General features: G+C 38.5%; 1 protein-coding gene across 1 annotated transcript in view; it reads right to left on the bottom strand.

The window, feature by feature from the left end:
- The window catches only part of NOTCH2 (notch receptor 2), a 175,352-nt gene that overhangs the window by 31,503 nt on the left and 126,285 nt on the right, over window positions 1–17,564 (bottom strand). The window contains exons 13-15 of the mRNA XM_070467224.1: window positions 13,271–13,463; window positions 11,774–11,919; window positions 10,089–10,202 (exon numbers count right to left, since the gene is read on the bottom strand). Of these exons, the coding sequence (XP_070323325.1) occupies window positions 10,089–10,202; window positions 11,774–11,919; window positions 13,271–13,463 (453 nt within the window). The remainder of the gene's footprint in view (window positions 1–10,088; window positions 10,203–11,773; window positions 11,920–13,270; window positions 13,464–17,564) is intronic.

Here is a 17,564-nt window from a genome sequence, read left to right as displayed (position 1 = left end):
GGGGTCGCAAAGAGTCAGACATGACTGAGTGACCTGAACTGAACTGAAGGTGAAATTTAAACTTTTGGCAAAACACGGCTGTGAGGAGACAGCCTGAGAGGATGGGGTTGCAGAGCTCTGCAGCTGAGAATGCTCGTGGAGGAAGCCTGGACGACCACAGAAATGAAGCGCCATTGCCGAGTAATGCACAAGGGGTGGGGTTGCCATTGTAGGCTGTCTCCTCATATACCAACCCCTGCCTCCAGAGCACCAGCAGGGCTCCTACCGGAGCTGGCTTGCACATCCCTGTCACTGCCTCCTCTGTTCCCCCTCCTCAAAACGTGTGACCAGCTCACCCCTATCGCCACCTGAAGGGTACCCATATTCCAATCCCTACCCAGCACCCTCCTCCCTGGGCAGCGTGCAGAGAATACTGTACTTTGTGAGCCCATACAACAGGCAAGAAGGGACAAAACAGAGCACATTCACAGGTGAACAGCCCCAGAGAAAGAATACGCAGTAGCTGCTCTCCAGTGGAAATGCTCCAATCCTCACACCACAAATCAGAAACACAGCTAAGAAACAGATCTAGGGGCTTCTACCCCCACAAACAGAGAGCAGATCCTGTCTCTAACAGGACAGTGACAACCACAGAGCAAGGGGTGGCCTTGCTCGATACCCAGCGCAGGCTCTAGTCACAACATCAGTCAAACTCCCTTTCAAGGGGAGTTCACAAGCTTCTGGACCAACTTCACCCAATGGGGGGCAGAGGCCAGAAACAAGAGGAATTATGATCCTGCTACCTGCAGAAAAGAGACCACAAACACAGTAAGTCTGACAAAATAAAAAGACAGAAACATCTAGCCACTGGAAGAGCAAAATAAAAATCCAAAAGAGCAGCTGAACAGACAGGCAATCAGGCCATCTACCCAAGAAAGAACCCAGAATGATCACAGTGAAGACGGCCCAGGAGCTCAGAAAAAGCATGGGGGCACAGATCAAGAAGATGCAAGAAATGCTCAACAAAGAGCCAGGAGAACTACTGAACACACACACAGAGATGAATACAAGAACTGAGATGAAAGATACACGAGAAGGAATCAACAGCAGAAAAACTCAGACAGAAGAAGGGATAAGTGACCTGGAAGACAGGATGGTGGAAATCTCTGTGGTGAAACAGAAAAAAGAGAAAAGAATGAAAAGAAATGAGGACAGGAACTTTCCTGGCAGCCCAGTGGTTAAGACTCCACACTTCCACTGCAAGGGGCAAAGATTCAATCCCTGCTTGGGAAACTAAGATCCTGCATGCTGCAGGGTGTGGACCAAAAAAGTCAATATGAAATACATAAATAAGTAATATTTTTTTAAAAGAAGAAATGAAGTCAGTCTCAGAGACCTCTGGGAAAACATTAAATGCACCAATATTTAAATTATAGGGGTCCAAAAAGAAGAAAAAGAGAAAGAACCTGAGAAAATATTTGAAGAGATTATAGTTGAAATCTTCCCTAAAATGAGAAAGAAAGTGGTCACCGAAGTCCAGGAAGTACAGACAGTCCCATAGAGGATAAACCCAAGGAGAAACATGTCAAGACACACATTAATCAAACTAACAAAAATTAAATATAAACAAAAAGTATTTAAAGCAACAAGGGAAAAACAACAAATAACATATAAGGGAATCCCCATCCCCATAAGCTGATTTTTTTTAGCAAAAACTCTGCAGGCCAGAAGGGAGTGGCACGATATATTTAAAGTGACGAAAGGGAAAAACCTACAATCAAGAACATCCAGTAAGGTTTTCATTCCAATTTGACAGACTCAAAAGCTTTACAGACAAGCAAAAACTAAGAGAATTCAGCACCACCAAACCAGTTTTACAACAAATACTAAGGGAAATTAATTCTCTAGGCAGGAAACACAAGAGAAGAGAACAAAAGAGGAAAGGGAAAAAAAAAAAAAGACCTAAAAAAACACCCCTCAAATTTAAAAAATGGCAATAGGAATATACATATCAATACTTATGTAAATGGATTAAATGCTTCAGCCAAAAGCCATAGACAGCTGAATGGCAGCAAAAACAAGACCCACATACATGCTGTCCACAAGAGACCCACTTCAGACCTAAGGACACACACAGAGTAAAAGTAATGGGATGAAAAAAGATATTACATGCAAATGGAAATCAAAAGAAAGGAAGGGTAGCAATCTTATATCAGACAAAACAGACTTTAAATAAAGACTGTTACAAAAGACAAGGAGGGACACTACATAATGATCAAGGGATCAATCCAAAATGATATAACAATTGCAAATACACAGGCACCCAACATAGGAGCACCTCAGTATACAAAGCAAATGCTAACAGCCATAAAAGCAGAAATCGACAGTAGCACAATAATGGTGGGGAACTTTAATATCCATTATACCAATGGATAGATCATCCAGATAGAAAATTAATAAGTAAACATAAGCCTTAAATGGCACATTGGACCAGATAGACTTGATTGATATTTATAGGACATTCCATCCAAAAGCAGCAGAACACACTTTCTTCTCAAGTGCACAGGGAACATTCTCCAGGACAGATAGCAACTTACATCACAAATCAAACCTCAGTATATTTAAGAAAACAGAAATCATATCCAGCATCTTTTCCAAACACAATACAAAACAACTAGAGAAAGAAGAACAGATACAGTAAGTAGAAGGAAAGAAATCATAAAGATCAGACAAACAACAAATAAAATAGAGACAATGAAAAGAACAGCAAAGATCAACGAAACTAAAAGCTGTCTCTCTGAGAAGAGAAACAAAATTGATAAACTTTTAGTCAGAGCCATCAAGAAAAAAGAGGACTCAAATCAATAAAACAGAGATGAAAAAAGAGAAGTTACAATGAACACCACAGAAATGCAAAGGATCATAAAAGACTACTATAAGAAACTATACACCAATAAAATGAACAACCTAAAACAGAGGGATAAATTCAAAGAAAGGTACAAACTTCCAAGAATGAACCAAGGAGAAATAGAAAATATAAACAGACCAATCACAAGAGCTGAAATTCAAACTGATTAAAAATCTTTCAACAAACAAAACTCCAGGACCAGATGGGATTTATCCCAGGAATGCAAGGATTTTTCAATATCTGCAAATCAATGTGATACTCCATGTCAACAAATTGAAGAATAAAAGCCATAAGATTATCTCAATAGATGCAGAAAAAGCTTCTGACTAAATTCAACATTCCTTTATGACAAAAATTCTCCAGAAAGTGGGCATAATGGGAATCCACCTCAACATAATAAAAGCCATATACACCAAACCCATAGCAAAAATCATTCTCAATGGTGAAAAACTGAAAGCATCTCCTCTAAAATCAGTAATAAGACAAGGATGTCCTCTCGCTGCTTTTATTCAACATAGTTTTGGAAGTTCTAGCCACAGCAATCAGAGAAGAAAAAAAAGGAACCAAAACTGAAAAAAAGAAGTAAAACTGTCACTGTTTGCAGGTAACATGATATGATACATAAAGAAACCCTAAAGACACTATCAGAAAACTATTATAGCTCATCAATGAATCTGGTAAAGTTACAGGATCCAAATAAATACACAGAAATATGTATTTCTAGACAATAACAAGAAAGCTCAGAAACATTATCAAGGAAACAATCCCATCTACCATTATATTAGAAAGAATAAAGTACCTAGGAATAAGCCTACCTAAGGAGACAAAACACTTGTATGCAGAAAACCATAAATATTGAAAGAAATCAAAGATGACACAAACAGATGGAGAGAAATACCATGTTCTTCGATTGGGAAATTAATATTTTACCCAAGGCAACCTACAAATTCAATGCAATCCCTATCAAATTACCCATGGCATTTTTCACAGAATTAGAACAAAAAAATTTTACAATTTGCATGGAAATACAAAACACCACAAATAGCCAAAGCAACTGTTAGAATGAAAAATGGAGCTGGAGGAATCAGGTTCCCTGACTTCAGACTATACTACAAAGCTACAAAGTATGGTACTGGCACAAAACCGGAAATATAGATCAATGGAACAGGATAGAAAAGTCCAGAAATAAACAGTGCTGCGATGAACATTGGGGCGCACGTGTCTCTTTCAGATCTGGTTTCCTCGGTGTGTATGCCCAGAAGTGGGATTGCTGGGTCATATGGCAGATCTATTTCCAGCTTTTTAAGAAATCTCCACACTGTTTTCCATAGTGGCTGTACTAATTTGCATTCCCACCAACAGTGTAAGAGGGTTCCCTTTTCTCCACACCGTCTCCAGCATTTATTGCTTGTAGACTTTTGGATAGCAGCCATCCTGACTGGCGTGTAATGGTACCTCATTGTGGTTTTGATTTGCATTTCTCTGATAATGAGTGATGTTGAGCATCTTTTCATGTGTTTTTTTGCCATCTGTATGTCTTCCTTGGAGAAATGTCTGTTTAGTTCTTTGGCCCATTTTTTGATTGGGTCATTTATTTTTCTGGAGTTGAGCTGGAGGAGTTGCTTGTATACTTTTGAGATTAGTCCTTTGTCTGTTGCTTAGTTTGCTATTATTTTCTCCCAATCTGAGGGCTGTCTTTTCACCTTGCTTATAGTTTATAATAGCCAGGACATGGAAGCAACCTAGATGCCCATCAGCAGACGAATGGATGAGGAAGCTGTGGTACATATACACCATGGAATATTACTCAGCCATTAAAAAGAATTCATTTGAATCAGTTCTAATGAGATGGATGAAACTGGAGCCCATTATACAGAGCGAAGCCAGAAAGATAAAGACCATTACAGTATACTAACACATACATGTGGAATTTAGAAAGATGGTAACGATAACCTTATATGCAAAACAGAAAAAGAGACTCAGATGTACAGAACAGACTTGTGGACTCTGTGAGAGAAGGTGAGGGTGGGATGTTTCAAGAGAACAGCATCGAAACATGTATATTATCTAGGGTGAAACAGATCACCAGCCCAGGTTGGATGCATGAGACAAGTGCTCGGGCCTGGTGCACTGGGAAGACCCAGAGGAATCAGGTGGAGAGGGAGGTGGGAGGGGGGACCGGGATGGGGAATACATGTAAATCCATGGCTAATTCATTTCAATGTATGACAAAAACCACTGCAATGTTGTAATTAGCCTCCAACTAATAAAAATAAATGGAAAAAAAAAGGGGCTTAAAAAAAAAAAAGAAAGAAAGTCCAGAAATAAACCCACACACTGCCACGAAATCTATGACAAAGGAGGCAAGAATATACAATGGAGAACAGACAGTCTCTTCAATACATGGTGCTGAGAAAACGGGACAGCTATATGTAAACAAATGAAATTAGAACACTTCCAGCATTATACATAAAAATAAACCCAACATGGATTAAAGACCTAAGTGAAAGGCCGGATACTATAAAACTCTTAGAGGAAAACATTGGAAGAACACCCTTTGACATAAATCACAGCAAGATTTTTTTGATCCACCTCCTAGAGTAAGGCTTCCCTCATAGCTCAATTGGTAAGGAATCCACCTAAGATGCAGGAGACCCCGTTTCAATTCCTGGGTCAGGAAGATCCGCTGGAGAAGGGATAGGCTACCCACTCCAGTATTCTTGGGTTTCCCTTGTGGCTCAGTAGGTAAAGAATCCACCTGCAATGAAGGAGACCTGGGTTCGATCCCTGGGTTGGGAAGATACCCTGAAGAAGGGAAAGGCTACCCACTCCAGTATTCTGGCCTGGAGAATTCCACAGACTGTATAGTCCATGGGGTCGCAAAAAGCCGGACACGACTGAGCAACTTTCACTTTCACTTTCCCAGAGTAATGAAACTGAAAGCAAAAACAAACAAATGGAACCTAATTAAACTTAAAAGCTTTTGCACAGCAAAGAAAACCAGTAAACAAAATGAAAAGACAACCCTCAGAATGGGAAAAAATATTTGCAAATGAAGCAACTGACACGGGCAAATTTCCAAAATATACAAACAGCTTATGGATCTCAATATCCAAAAAAAAAAAAAACCACTGCAATCAAAAAATGGGCAGAGGATCTGAATAGACATTTCTCTAAAGAAGGCATATAGATGACCAAAAAAGCACATGGAAAGATGCTCAACATCACTAATTATTAGAGAAATACAAATCAAAACTATAATGAGGCATCACCTCACACCTGTCAGAAAGGCTACCATCAAAAATTCTACAAACAATAAATGCTGGAGAGGGTATGGAGAAATGGTACGCTCCAACGCTACTGGTGAGAGTGTGAGCTGGTACAGCCACTATCAAGAACAACATGGAGGTTCCTTAAAAAGTAAAAACAGAGCTACCATATGATCCAGCAATCTCACTCATGGGCATATAACCATGGAAAACCATAACTCTAAAAGATACATGTACCCCAGTGTTTACTGCATCAGTATTTGTAATAGCCAAGACGCTGAAGCAATTTAAATGCCCATCAACAGAGGAATAGATAAAAAAGACGTGGTATATATATGCAGTGGAATATTATTCAGCCTTAAAGATGAACAAAATAATGCCATTTGCAGCAACATAAATGGACCCAGAGACTGTCATACAGAGTGAAAGACAAATACCACATGGTATCACTTATAGCTAGCATCTAAAAAAATCATACAAGTGAACTTAGTTACAGAACAGAAACAGAGTTACAGATGTGGAAATCAACCCTATGGTTACCAAGGGGAGGGGAGGGATGAATTAGAGACTGGGATTGATATATACACACTACTGTATATAAAATAGATAACCAATAAGGACCTAGCACAGGGAATTTATTCAATAATCTGTAATGGTCTATATGGAAAAAGAATCTAAAAAAGAGTTCACTTTGCTGTACACCTCCAACTAACACATTGTAAATCAACTATATTCCAATAAAAAGTTTTTTAAAAAGGGAGATTAAGTTGTTTTGGAAGTCAAATTACAACTCACACCTGTCAGAATGGTTACCATCAAAAAGCATACAAATAAAATATGCTGGTAAAGATGTGAAGAAAAGGAAAACCTTGATGCTATTGGTTGGAATGTAAACTAGTGCAGCCACCATAGAGAACAGTATGGATGTTACTTAAGCTAAAAACAGAACTACAATATGATCCAACAATTGCACTCTTTGGTATACATCTGAAGAAAATGAAAACACTAATTCAAAAAGATACATGCCCCTCAATGTTCAAATCAGCATTAGGTTATTTATAATAGCCAAGTTAAGGGAGCAACCTAAGTATCCATCAACAAAGGAATGGATAAAGAAGATGTGATTTGTGACTCTCTCTCTCTCTCTCTCTCTTTCTCTCACACACACACACACACACACAGAATATGAATCAGCAATAAAAAACAATGAAATTCTGCCATCTGCATCATGAATGGACTTAGAGGGTATTATGATTAGTGAAACAAATCAGAAAAGACAAATACTGTATGTTATTACTTATCTGTGTAGTCTAAAAAACAAGACAAATGAATATAATAAAATAGAAACAGCCTCACAGGTATAGAGAACAAACCGTGGTTACTAGAGGGAGAGGGAAGGGGGAGGGCCAAGGTAGAGGTGGGGGATTCAGAGAGAGAAAGTACCAGGCATAAAATAAATACTCTATGTGGATACAGAACAGGGAATACAGCTATTATTTCATAGTAACTTTACATGGAGTATAATATTTGAATCACTATAGTGTACACCTGAAACTAATACAACATTGCAACAAAATAAATAAATAAGGTCAAGTAACAACTAACTCAATTTAAAATTTTGTCCTAAAACTTTGCATTCAAAAAGAAAAAAATATAACCACAAATTTTCATCAATGTCCCTAACCATTTTTCCTTTTCTTAAAAGGTTCTTTTTGATGTGGACAATTTTTTGTGCTGCTGCTAAGTCACTTCAGTTGTGTCCAACTCTTTTCAACTCCATGGACTGTAGCCCACCAGGCTCCTCTGTTCATGGGATTCTCCAGGAAAGAATAATGGAGTGAGTTGCCGTTCCCTTCTTTAGGGGGTCTTCTCCATGCAGGGATCAAACCCATGTCTCTTATGTCTCCTTTACTGGCAGGCAGGTTCTTTACCACTGGCACCACCTGGGAAGTCCCAGGACAGTTTTTAGAATTAATTTATTTTTGGCTGCACTGGGTCTTTGTTGCTGCACACGGGCCTTGTGGCAAGTAGGGGCTACTCTCTAGTCGCAATGGGTAGTAGGCTTTTCATTGCATTCCTGTTGGGGAGCATGGCCTCTAGGTGTATGGGCTTTAGAAGTTGTGGCATACGGGCTTAGCTGCCTCAAGGCATGTGAGATCTTCCTGGACCAAGGATCAAACTCATGTCCCCTGCATTGGCAAATGGATTCTTAACTGCTGGACCACCAGGGAAGTCCAATGTGGATCATTTTTAAAGTCTTTATTGAATTTGTTACAAAATTGCTTTTGTTTTTTGTTTTGGCCTTTTGGCCATGAGGCATGTGGGATCTTAGCTCCCAACCAGGGATCAAGTCTGTTACCGCTGCACTGGAATATGAAGTTTTAACCACTGGATCACCAGGGAAGTTCCCCTAACAAGTTCTTAATGTGTCTGATCACAACAGTGGCTCACAAGGAAAGGCAACATTGCTTAGCTCCCTTCATGCTGGCCAAATTCAGTGACACTCAGAACCTTTAGCAACACTCAGCATTGAAATTTTAAACTGTAATATCTAATATAATTTCCCAGAGGTCACACATAGTAAATTCTTTTAATAATATCCTAATATGTAGAAAAGCCAACAGCCAGCACATAGTCATATATTACAGTGTTGAATAGCAAGAAGGCAAATATTTTTCCAATGAGCTATGTACCTTAGTCACATTCAGATAAGCCTATAATGTGTCAAAGCATAATGACACCTGCTTATATCTCCCTACTACCATCAGTTCTCAGTCTTTATGGTTGTAAATGATATGATCTGCTCAGTTCCAACAAGTGTGATTGCTATTGCTATGGAACGACATTATTTAGACTGTCTGGGGACAGCTATGGATCTCCAATAATTTTGATTTTTTCAATCAGGATGGCTAAATGCAGTTTCTCTGCATGAATGTTTCTTGTAAAGAGGTGACAAAGACAGCAATGTAGTACCAAGTCTTTCAGGTAAAAGAGTCATGCATCTGGCCACTCTAAACAGCCTAGAGACACTAGCAACAGCTATTATCAACAGGCCAAGACTCCAGGGGAGTAAGAACTCAGCCATGCTCCTGCCTGCATGCAAGACACTGGAGAAACATGCAAAGCCATTAAAGGGATGACATGAGGCAAGTGAGCCACACAAATACAACCAGTCACAAGATGGCAGTAATGAGGCAGGAGAATAGAAAGAAATGTCCAAGCACACTCCTGTAACACCACCTGAAACAAAGTCACCTGATACGAAATGAAGTCACATCCATGTCTTCTCTGTGTGATCGCCATCCAAGGGGTAGTGCCTCTCTGCAGAGGACGCAGTGGCAATCAAAGTGAGGAGAGGAAGGACAGTTAAGAGGACAAGCTTTGGATTCAAAGACTTAGGGACAAATCCTAGATTTACTACTTACCTATGTGACCTTCAGCAAGTAACCTCTTTTTGCCTCAGCTTGCTCATGTATAAAACGGTGACAGGAATAGGAACCTCTACTCTACAGAATTATCGTGAGCATAGAGTAAATACTCCAAATATATAAAGTGTCTGGCACATAGTAAATGACCGATAAGTGGTAGCTGTTGAGTTGGCAAAACTAAGACCAAGAGCACAGGCCATATAGTCCATTCAGATAATGACTAAACCATCAGCTATGTGTCAATTCAAGACATGTATAATTAAAAAAAATTTTTCAAACCCTAAAAAATAAAGGCAAACAAGTATCCCTACCACTTGCATCTAGAGAGGCCACAGTGTTGTCTCTGAGCAGATGACCTAGACAGTGAGAGCAGGAAAGGTGGTCAGGCCATGATTCCTCAGGGCAGCATCACTGCCCCCACAGACCCCATCTCTGAGACTCCGAGGTTTGGAATGACAAGGCAAGACTGAGCATCCCTTCTGGCCCCTGGACCCCGGGACTCACCTGTGTATGGCAGCACACAGTGGCAAGTATAACCGCTTACATCATCAAAGCAGGTTCCTTGGTTCAGACATGGATTCGAAGCACATTCATCAATATTCACCTGGCAGTTATAGCCTGCAGACAAAAAGGGGGAAAAATCAAAGACAGTGAAACTTTCTGTGAGCCTCCTCAATATCTCAATTACTAAGCAATGCTCTCAGGGATAAACGTTAAACACCTCAGAAACTGCATTAATTTCTTCAGGCCACTGAAACACCTGTTCATTCATTTCAGCATAAAGTCCCTGACATACAGTCAGTAAAACTGCTTAATCAAAAAATGAATGGAAGAACAATATATTCTAATAGCTTTAAAGTTTAATGAATGTCCAAATACAAGTAATTTCTCTATAATGGACCAAGAAGTTCACTAGGGTAAAAAGCTACTGCTATATCTAAATAGAGGCTTCTATATAAAGTATCTGGTCAGGGCTTAAAAATAGGCTAGAAGTTATCAAGGGATAAAATATTTGAACAGTTACTCAAAGCTTCTTGATTTATGCCCACTTTTTCAAATGCACAGTATCTACTATTAATGTGGTGGTGCTTTCTGAAGTCACAAAGCTCTTCCCCCTGATCCAAGACACAAAATCTACTCCCACTATGAAAAAAGAGAAAAGTAAGGAAGCATTCATGGGGGGACAGGACATTACCAAATGTCACCACCTTTATACCTGCAATAGAGCCTGACACAGAGTCTTAAAACTGAGGAAGTACAGCCGTGTATAAAAAGAAAATAATGGCCTAAAAGTATAGAGGTCTGAGTTCAAACTGTACTCTGTTAATCACTAGACATGTGATTATGAACTATCTTGATATTTATTTTGTTGATCAGCAAGTCTCAAAGAGACAAAGGAATAAAAGTGCTTTTAAATCTGTAAGTTTCTTTACAGATGTTATATATCTGAATGTCAAAAAGTTAATGACTAAAACATGATCTTAGAAAAATGTCAAGTTATCAAATAAAGTGACACTGGAACATACTGACCTATCACAGTAGCCTGGCACATCTTTGAGTTGTGAAATAAATGACTATATGGATCAAGGAGTACAAATATGTATAATTTACCCACAGGTTTCTCTCTCAAGGGTTAAAGAAAAAAGTGACAGGAGAAATATAACAGAGACAACTCAAAAAATGATTTTACACAGTACTCACTACTATGCACTTTTCCAGAAGGCCATAGGTGACTACATATCATCTAAGAATATCTCAATGTTGAAGAGAATTTGTTGGAAAGGTTTTAAATACATGGATTCTCCCATGATATTATTGCTATAATTACAGTAAAACAAGATTTTCATTCTCCTACCAAAATCTCTTTTGAATTATCATAGAATCAAGCCTACACTGGAGCTTACAATTAGAATACCCAGTTAGAACGTCCAAAGTTGTATGAGTGGAGCTCTAGTTGCTCACCTTAAAGGTACTGTTTCAATAGCTCACCTCTCTGCTAGTCTGAAAATAGAATCCATGTTTAAATTTATTTATGTTTTTATTCTCCAACTGCCCTATAAATAATAAGTGCTCAAATTAAGTTTCCTATATGAATGAGTAGGAAAAAGAGGAAAGAAAGAAGTGAGTCAAGCTGTATGCACCAACAAAAAGGCAGAAAAAGGACATAAAAATATGCACTTCTGCATCACCTTTAAAGCCCTTCTTGCAAGTGCACCTGTATCCATTCACCAGATTGTCACAAGTTCCCCCGTTCTGGCATGGATTAGAAAGACATTCATTTTTGTCCACTTCACAGTTGATGCCAACCCAGCCTGCATCACAGAGGCACTTGTATCTGAAAGAAGACAGAAATAAGTTACTGTTGTGGTATGAATGTACAATTAAGTCACAGTTGAAATACAAACTTCTGATGACATGAAGGATCAAGGAGCTCCTGGGTAGGCTAATCTCATTTCTGTTCCTCTTCAAACCTACACTTGGATTACCTTGTGAATCACGTGGGCCAATCTGGAGTATTTAGTAAACACAGCTTCCTGGCCCACCAAAAATGCTGGAAAAATAAGTAAGTAAAGTGGGCTTTCATAAATAAAGAGTGGTTGGTACAACAAATTGGGACAAACTGAAAGACTCATTGCCATTGGTAAATCTGCAGTTTCTTTTCTGCTAAGTAAATGTAAAGAAACCTTAGATCACTTGTTTCTGGTGTAAAACAGATACTCAGAAAGTAGGGCAGTATCAGAGACTCTAAGTGACCCCAAAGGGCTCCTGGGATATCTGACTTCTGAGACATGCTTTGTTCTGACCTGAAACCCTGCCCCCAGAAAGCACCAAGGGTGCTGAGTGGGAAATGGAACAAAAATGAAGGCATCTGAAATATATGCATATTGTTCACAATCTGAGCACCATTAGCACTTAGAATGTGATGTCGGGAGATAACAGCCTCCTTGTCTGGTGATTCTTTTTTTAAAAAAGTAAATAGGTTGGGATGCTTTGAAGGCTGCTATACTCTGAAACAGGAATACTGAGTTAATTCATCTTGGAAATCACTTGATTGCCCATTTACCTCCAAATGTACTCTTCATTCTCTCACCTGTTGTAAGCATGGCAAACGCTAAGTCCCGGCCAAAGTCCCGTCCTCTGGCAAGCAAAGCAAGAGCATAGGACTGTCTCATGGAGCCAAATGTCACCCTCTGTGATTCTAGAAAACTACTTGCCAACACATTACACAACTCTCAAGGGCTTGCCAACTGTGAACACTTCCTCAGGGCCAAGACTCTAGCTAGCTGAAACCAGCTCTAGTTCAGAGGTACCCACTGGTATCATTATGAAACAGAGTTGGGTTTTCTTTAAGCAGGAGGTTAAGTCAAACAGAATATCCCTCAGAACTCAATCTTGCAGTTAGTACTAAAAGCACAACAGCTAAAGACTCAGAAAATAACCCTGGACTCCTTCCATGTGCTGACTACCCACCAGAGGAATGAAACATTCCTCCTTACTTTCCATCTACTCAGACATGAAGGCAGGGAAGAAGTGGTGACTTGGAAGACTATGATGTGGATTACCGACCTCTTCAGCCTAGTCTCAGCTCAAGTCCTGACTGACTGCTGCAGGGTATGGCTAGTACTAAAACTCAATTGGCTTGACACAGGTCAATAAGAAACGATGAATACATGACAGCTACTCACCCAGTGAGGCCCCCAGTGCAGTTTCCGTGGACACAGGGATTGCTTAGGCACTCGTTCACCTGTGAGTAGCAGCTGGGATGGTGGGGCCCCTCAGGGCAGATACAGCGGAAACCGTTCACATCATTGATGCACGTTGCACCCTTGCGACAGGGATTGGAGGCACACTCATCAATGTCAATGTTACATCTCTGCCCTGCAGATAAGGGGGACAGTTTCTGTCAAATCCAAAATGCTTAGGGAACAGACCCAGGACCATGAGATCTATTGTGCAGGCACCTTTATCTGCCTAGGCTATAAAATGCTGTGGGCACCAAATGTCAAGATTAAGGAATAAGACATCCAAGAGCACTCAGAGCCATGCAAGGAAGGAGCAGAGAGCATTGTGCTTCGATAATCTAACAAAGTTAACAAAACACTGGAATGGTGTTGTAGTGTTTCAACATGTGTTTCTTCACTCCAGTTTAGAAATGGGGAAACTTTACATGAAATATTCAATAAGAGAACATCAAATGCTATCAGAGTTGTCTGCTCCTCTTGCTGCTGTTCGGAGAACTCTCAAGCTTTCCTTATCACTGTTGTCAGCTGGTTTACTGCATTCATTCTTGTAAGAGTTAGTCAATCTTTTACATTTCTATATATGGTAAATCTCAATTAACAGGCAAGTTCAGTGAGTGGGCTATTAATGATTAAGTTGCTTAAAAAGAAAAGCCATTTGTTTTCACTTTCAGGATTGTATTAATCTATTTTCTGCCTCAGGAAGAAGAGAAACCTAAATATAATTTTATTGTTCTCTGATCACTGAGAAAACCATTCAGGGTCTCTCAATATAGACCAGTGGTTCTCAAATTTTAATGTGCAAGGATTGCTAAAAGTACTTGTTTTAAAAGAAGATCCTTACAGCTCCAAAGTAACATTTTAAATAATGTAGGTTTTTCAGATACTAAATTTTGAGAAATTCTGATGTAGACAATTATTATTTCATCAAGTTATAATGTAAATGTTCAGAATATATGAAATTGAAATGAATATGTTCTTCCTCTAAAACACACCCAAGATTGCACTTTGAAAAGGTGTCTGTTATAAAGTGGAATAAATGCCAGTTACATATGGGTTTTGCTTTGTTAAGTTTTGAATAAATGAGATTTAACTATATATTCCAAAACGATATAAAATTTTGAAATAACCCATAATTCTATAAATGACTGGTGACAAGCAATTGCCATGAAGGAATTATAAATTTCAAAGAATACAATTTTCTGATTCATATAAAACTAGGCATTTTTATTTAAGAAAGAGTAACCCTGCAATTAGAACAGGAAATTCCAAATGAAATAGATACACACCCTTTTAAAGTATGGGTATTAACATTTTTTCACTCTCTATTGCTCTCTAAACCATTATTGGTGGTTGGTGTGGTAAAAAACCCATAATCTGATAGTAGTTGCTATTTTCTTCTTAAGTATTTTATTAATAACCAATTCTACAATACTACTTTCTTAGCTTCAACTTCTGATTTTTTTTTAGATGTTTGCCACTGGCAGCAAGATAAGAGCCACAACTCTTTAACTACAGCACTATCCTCTGTCTGAAATTCAGTGGAGAATGAGAACAAAAAGCTTTTTCAATTCTGTCTTTTCTTGGGAAAAATCTTCTCAGAAGTCACACTTCTCACATTTTATTTGCTTTTAAAGCTCTCAGCAGAATCAATTTTCAAGTCATCTGTAGCTGAGAGGGTTAAGTGCCTCTTTGTGTGGTCTACCTGGTGAACTGACAGCTGCTTTGCTAGCAAATTCTCATCCTTTAAGCAGCATTGGAAATCCCAGCACTTCATGAATTCCCAGCACAAGGCTATGCACCTTGTTGGGCTCAGTAACTACTGAATGAAAGATTAACCAGTGTTTATCATCTTGTAGGTAGGTGCCTAACAAATCAGTATTTAATGAATGAAAGCATGGTATAGCCCAGACTCAAGAGTCTAGTGTTGGATGTCAGAGGTTCCATATGTGAGTGCTGGTCGTCCATTCAGCAATATTTTCTAAGTGCTCCTTGAGTGCTACACAGTTTTAGAAAATGTTGGCTAAAAAGACAATTAGGGAGGTGCCTGCCTTCTGGGAACTCACAGTCCTAACAGTGAGACTCACTAGCTAAGACCACGGACACACCACGGACACACCAAGCTCTTTCAGTTGCCTTACTTGTTAAATGAGGATAAGAAAAGTCCCTATCTACGTTTTTTGTTAATTTTTAAATTAAGACATGATTGACATATAACACTGTGTAAGTTTAAGGTATATGATGTGTTGGTTTGATATATTTTATATACTGCAATATGATTACCTCCACAGTTAGTTAACACTTCTATCATGTCACATACCATCATTTCTTTTTGTGGTAAAAAACAATTAAGATCTACTCTCTTAGCAATTTGAAAGTTTAAAATGCTATAGTATTGCTGACTATAATCACTATGCTATGCATTCAATCAGAACTTATTTATCTACTAGTTGCAAATTTGTACCCTTAAACAATATCTCTCCAATCCCCTACTCTCCTAGCCTAGACCCTGATATACACCATTCTACTCCCTGCTTTCATGAGTTTGGCTTTTTAAATATTCTGCATTAAGTGATACCATACAGTATTTGTCTTTCACTGTCTGATTTGAATGAATGTCCTCAAGTTCCATTCATGTTGTCACAAATGTCAGGATTTCCCTCTCTCTCGTGGCTGAATAATATTCCATTGTATACATACAACATATCTCCTTTACTCATTCATCCATTGATGGACACTTTGGTTGTTTTGATATCTTGACTATTGTGAATAGTGCTGCTATGAACATGGGTGTGTGCAAATACCTCTTTGAAATATTGATTTCAATTCTTTTAGATACACAAGTGTAGAATTCCTGGACCTTATGGTAGTTCAATTTTTAATTTTTTGACAACTGCCATATTGTTTTCCCATAATAACTGTAACATTTTACATTCACATCAACAGTGCATGAGAGTTCCCCTTTTCCCACACCCTCACCAACACTTGTTATCTCTTATCTTTTTTATAACAACCAATCTTTCAGGTGTGACATGATATTTCACTATGGTTTTGATTTTCATTTTCCCAATGATTAGTGATGCTGAGCATCTTTTCCTGTACCTGTTGGCCATCTGTATGTCTTCTTTGGAAGAAGAACGTCCTTTGCCCATTTCCCCCCCGATTCTAAACATTTGTTTTCCTTCATCGCTTATACTTTTTTGAATGTGTATACCTTGCTTTAAACCACTTCCCTTGTCTCCCGTCATTTTCTGATGTATGCAGTCTGTGTTCCTGATCACACTTTAAATCCTTTTAAAGGCATGAACTCACTGTCTACCACTTTTCCCATAACCCAGTGCCCCTCTGTGCTTAGCAGTGTGCCTTCACTAGCGGCTGGAGAACCAAAAACAACTGCATGTTCAGCATTTACAGAGTTATAATTTATAAATATTTATTCACTATACTCCTGATTAGAAAATCCTATAAGAGACTGAAAGAAAGATGAGATTGTAAACCTCGAATCTTTTTTTTTCATTGAATTTGGCAATTTTATACAGCTGCATAATGACACTGTGATGAGGATTAGCTATATTGGTAGCTACTCATCATCATTAGCCTTTCAAACGCCATTTGAAAGTCACTAGGGTTTGGTAGATTGTAAAGCTTTTAAAACTTTACCTGTTTCAGTTGATACTGGATTTCAAAATACAAATAATGATTTACAGCCTAAAAATATAATCAGAATGTGGTTAAATCAGGTAGCTCTTGAGAATTACAGTGAACATTATCAGTATCTTATACCTGGAAATTATGGGGAATATTCCAGTAATATTTTCTTAAATTGGGTTTCCCTACTCCTGACTAATGTGTTTTCATTTTTTCAAGTGTTAGTCGCTCAGTCGTGTCCGACTCTTTGCGACCCCATGGACTGTAGCCTGCCAGGCTCCTCTGTCCATGGAATTCTCCAGGCAAGAAGACTGGAGTGGGTTTTATAATTGACATATAACATTATATTAGTTTCAGGTGTAAAACAATGATGTAATATTTGTGTATATTGAAAAATGATCACTACAATAAGTCTAGTTAACATCTGTCACTATATATAGTTACTGAATTTTTTTCTTGTTATTTGTTTAATTTTTAATTGAATTATTTGCTTCTTTACTATTGAGTTGTAGGATTCTTTATATATTTTGGACATTAACTTTTTGGTAAACACATAGTTTGCATATATTTTTATCCATCTCTATAGGTTAGC

Source organism: Odocoileus virginianus, chromosome 5 (genome assembly GCF_023699985.2).
Source record: "Odocoileus virginianus isolate 20LAN1187 ecotype Illinois chromosome 5, Ovbor_1.2, whole genome shotgun sequence".
Taxonomy (NCBI): Eukaryota; Metazoa; Chordata; class Mammalia; order Artiodactyla; family Cervidae; genus Odocoileus; species Odocoileus virginianus.
The sequence above is the reverse complement of the archived record's forward strand: the minus strand, read 5'-3'. Positions and strand labels throughout refer to the sequence as shown.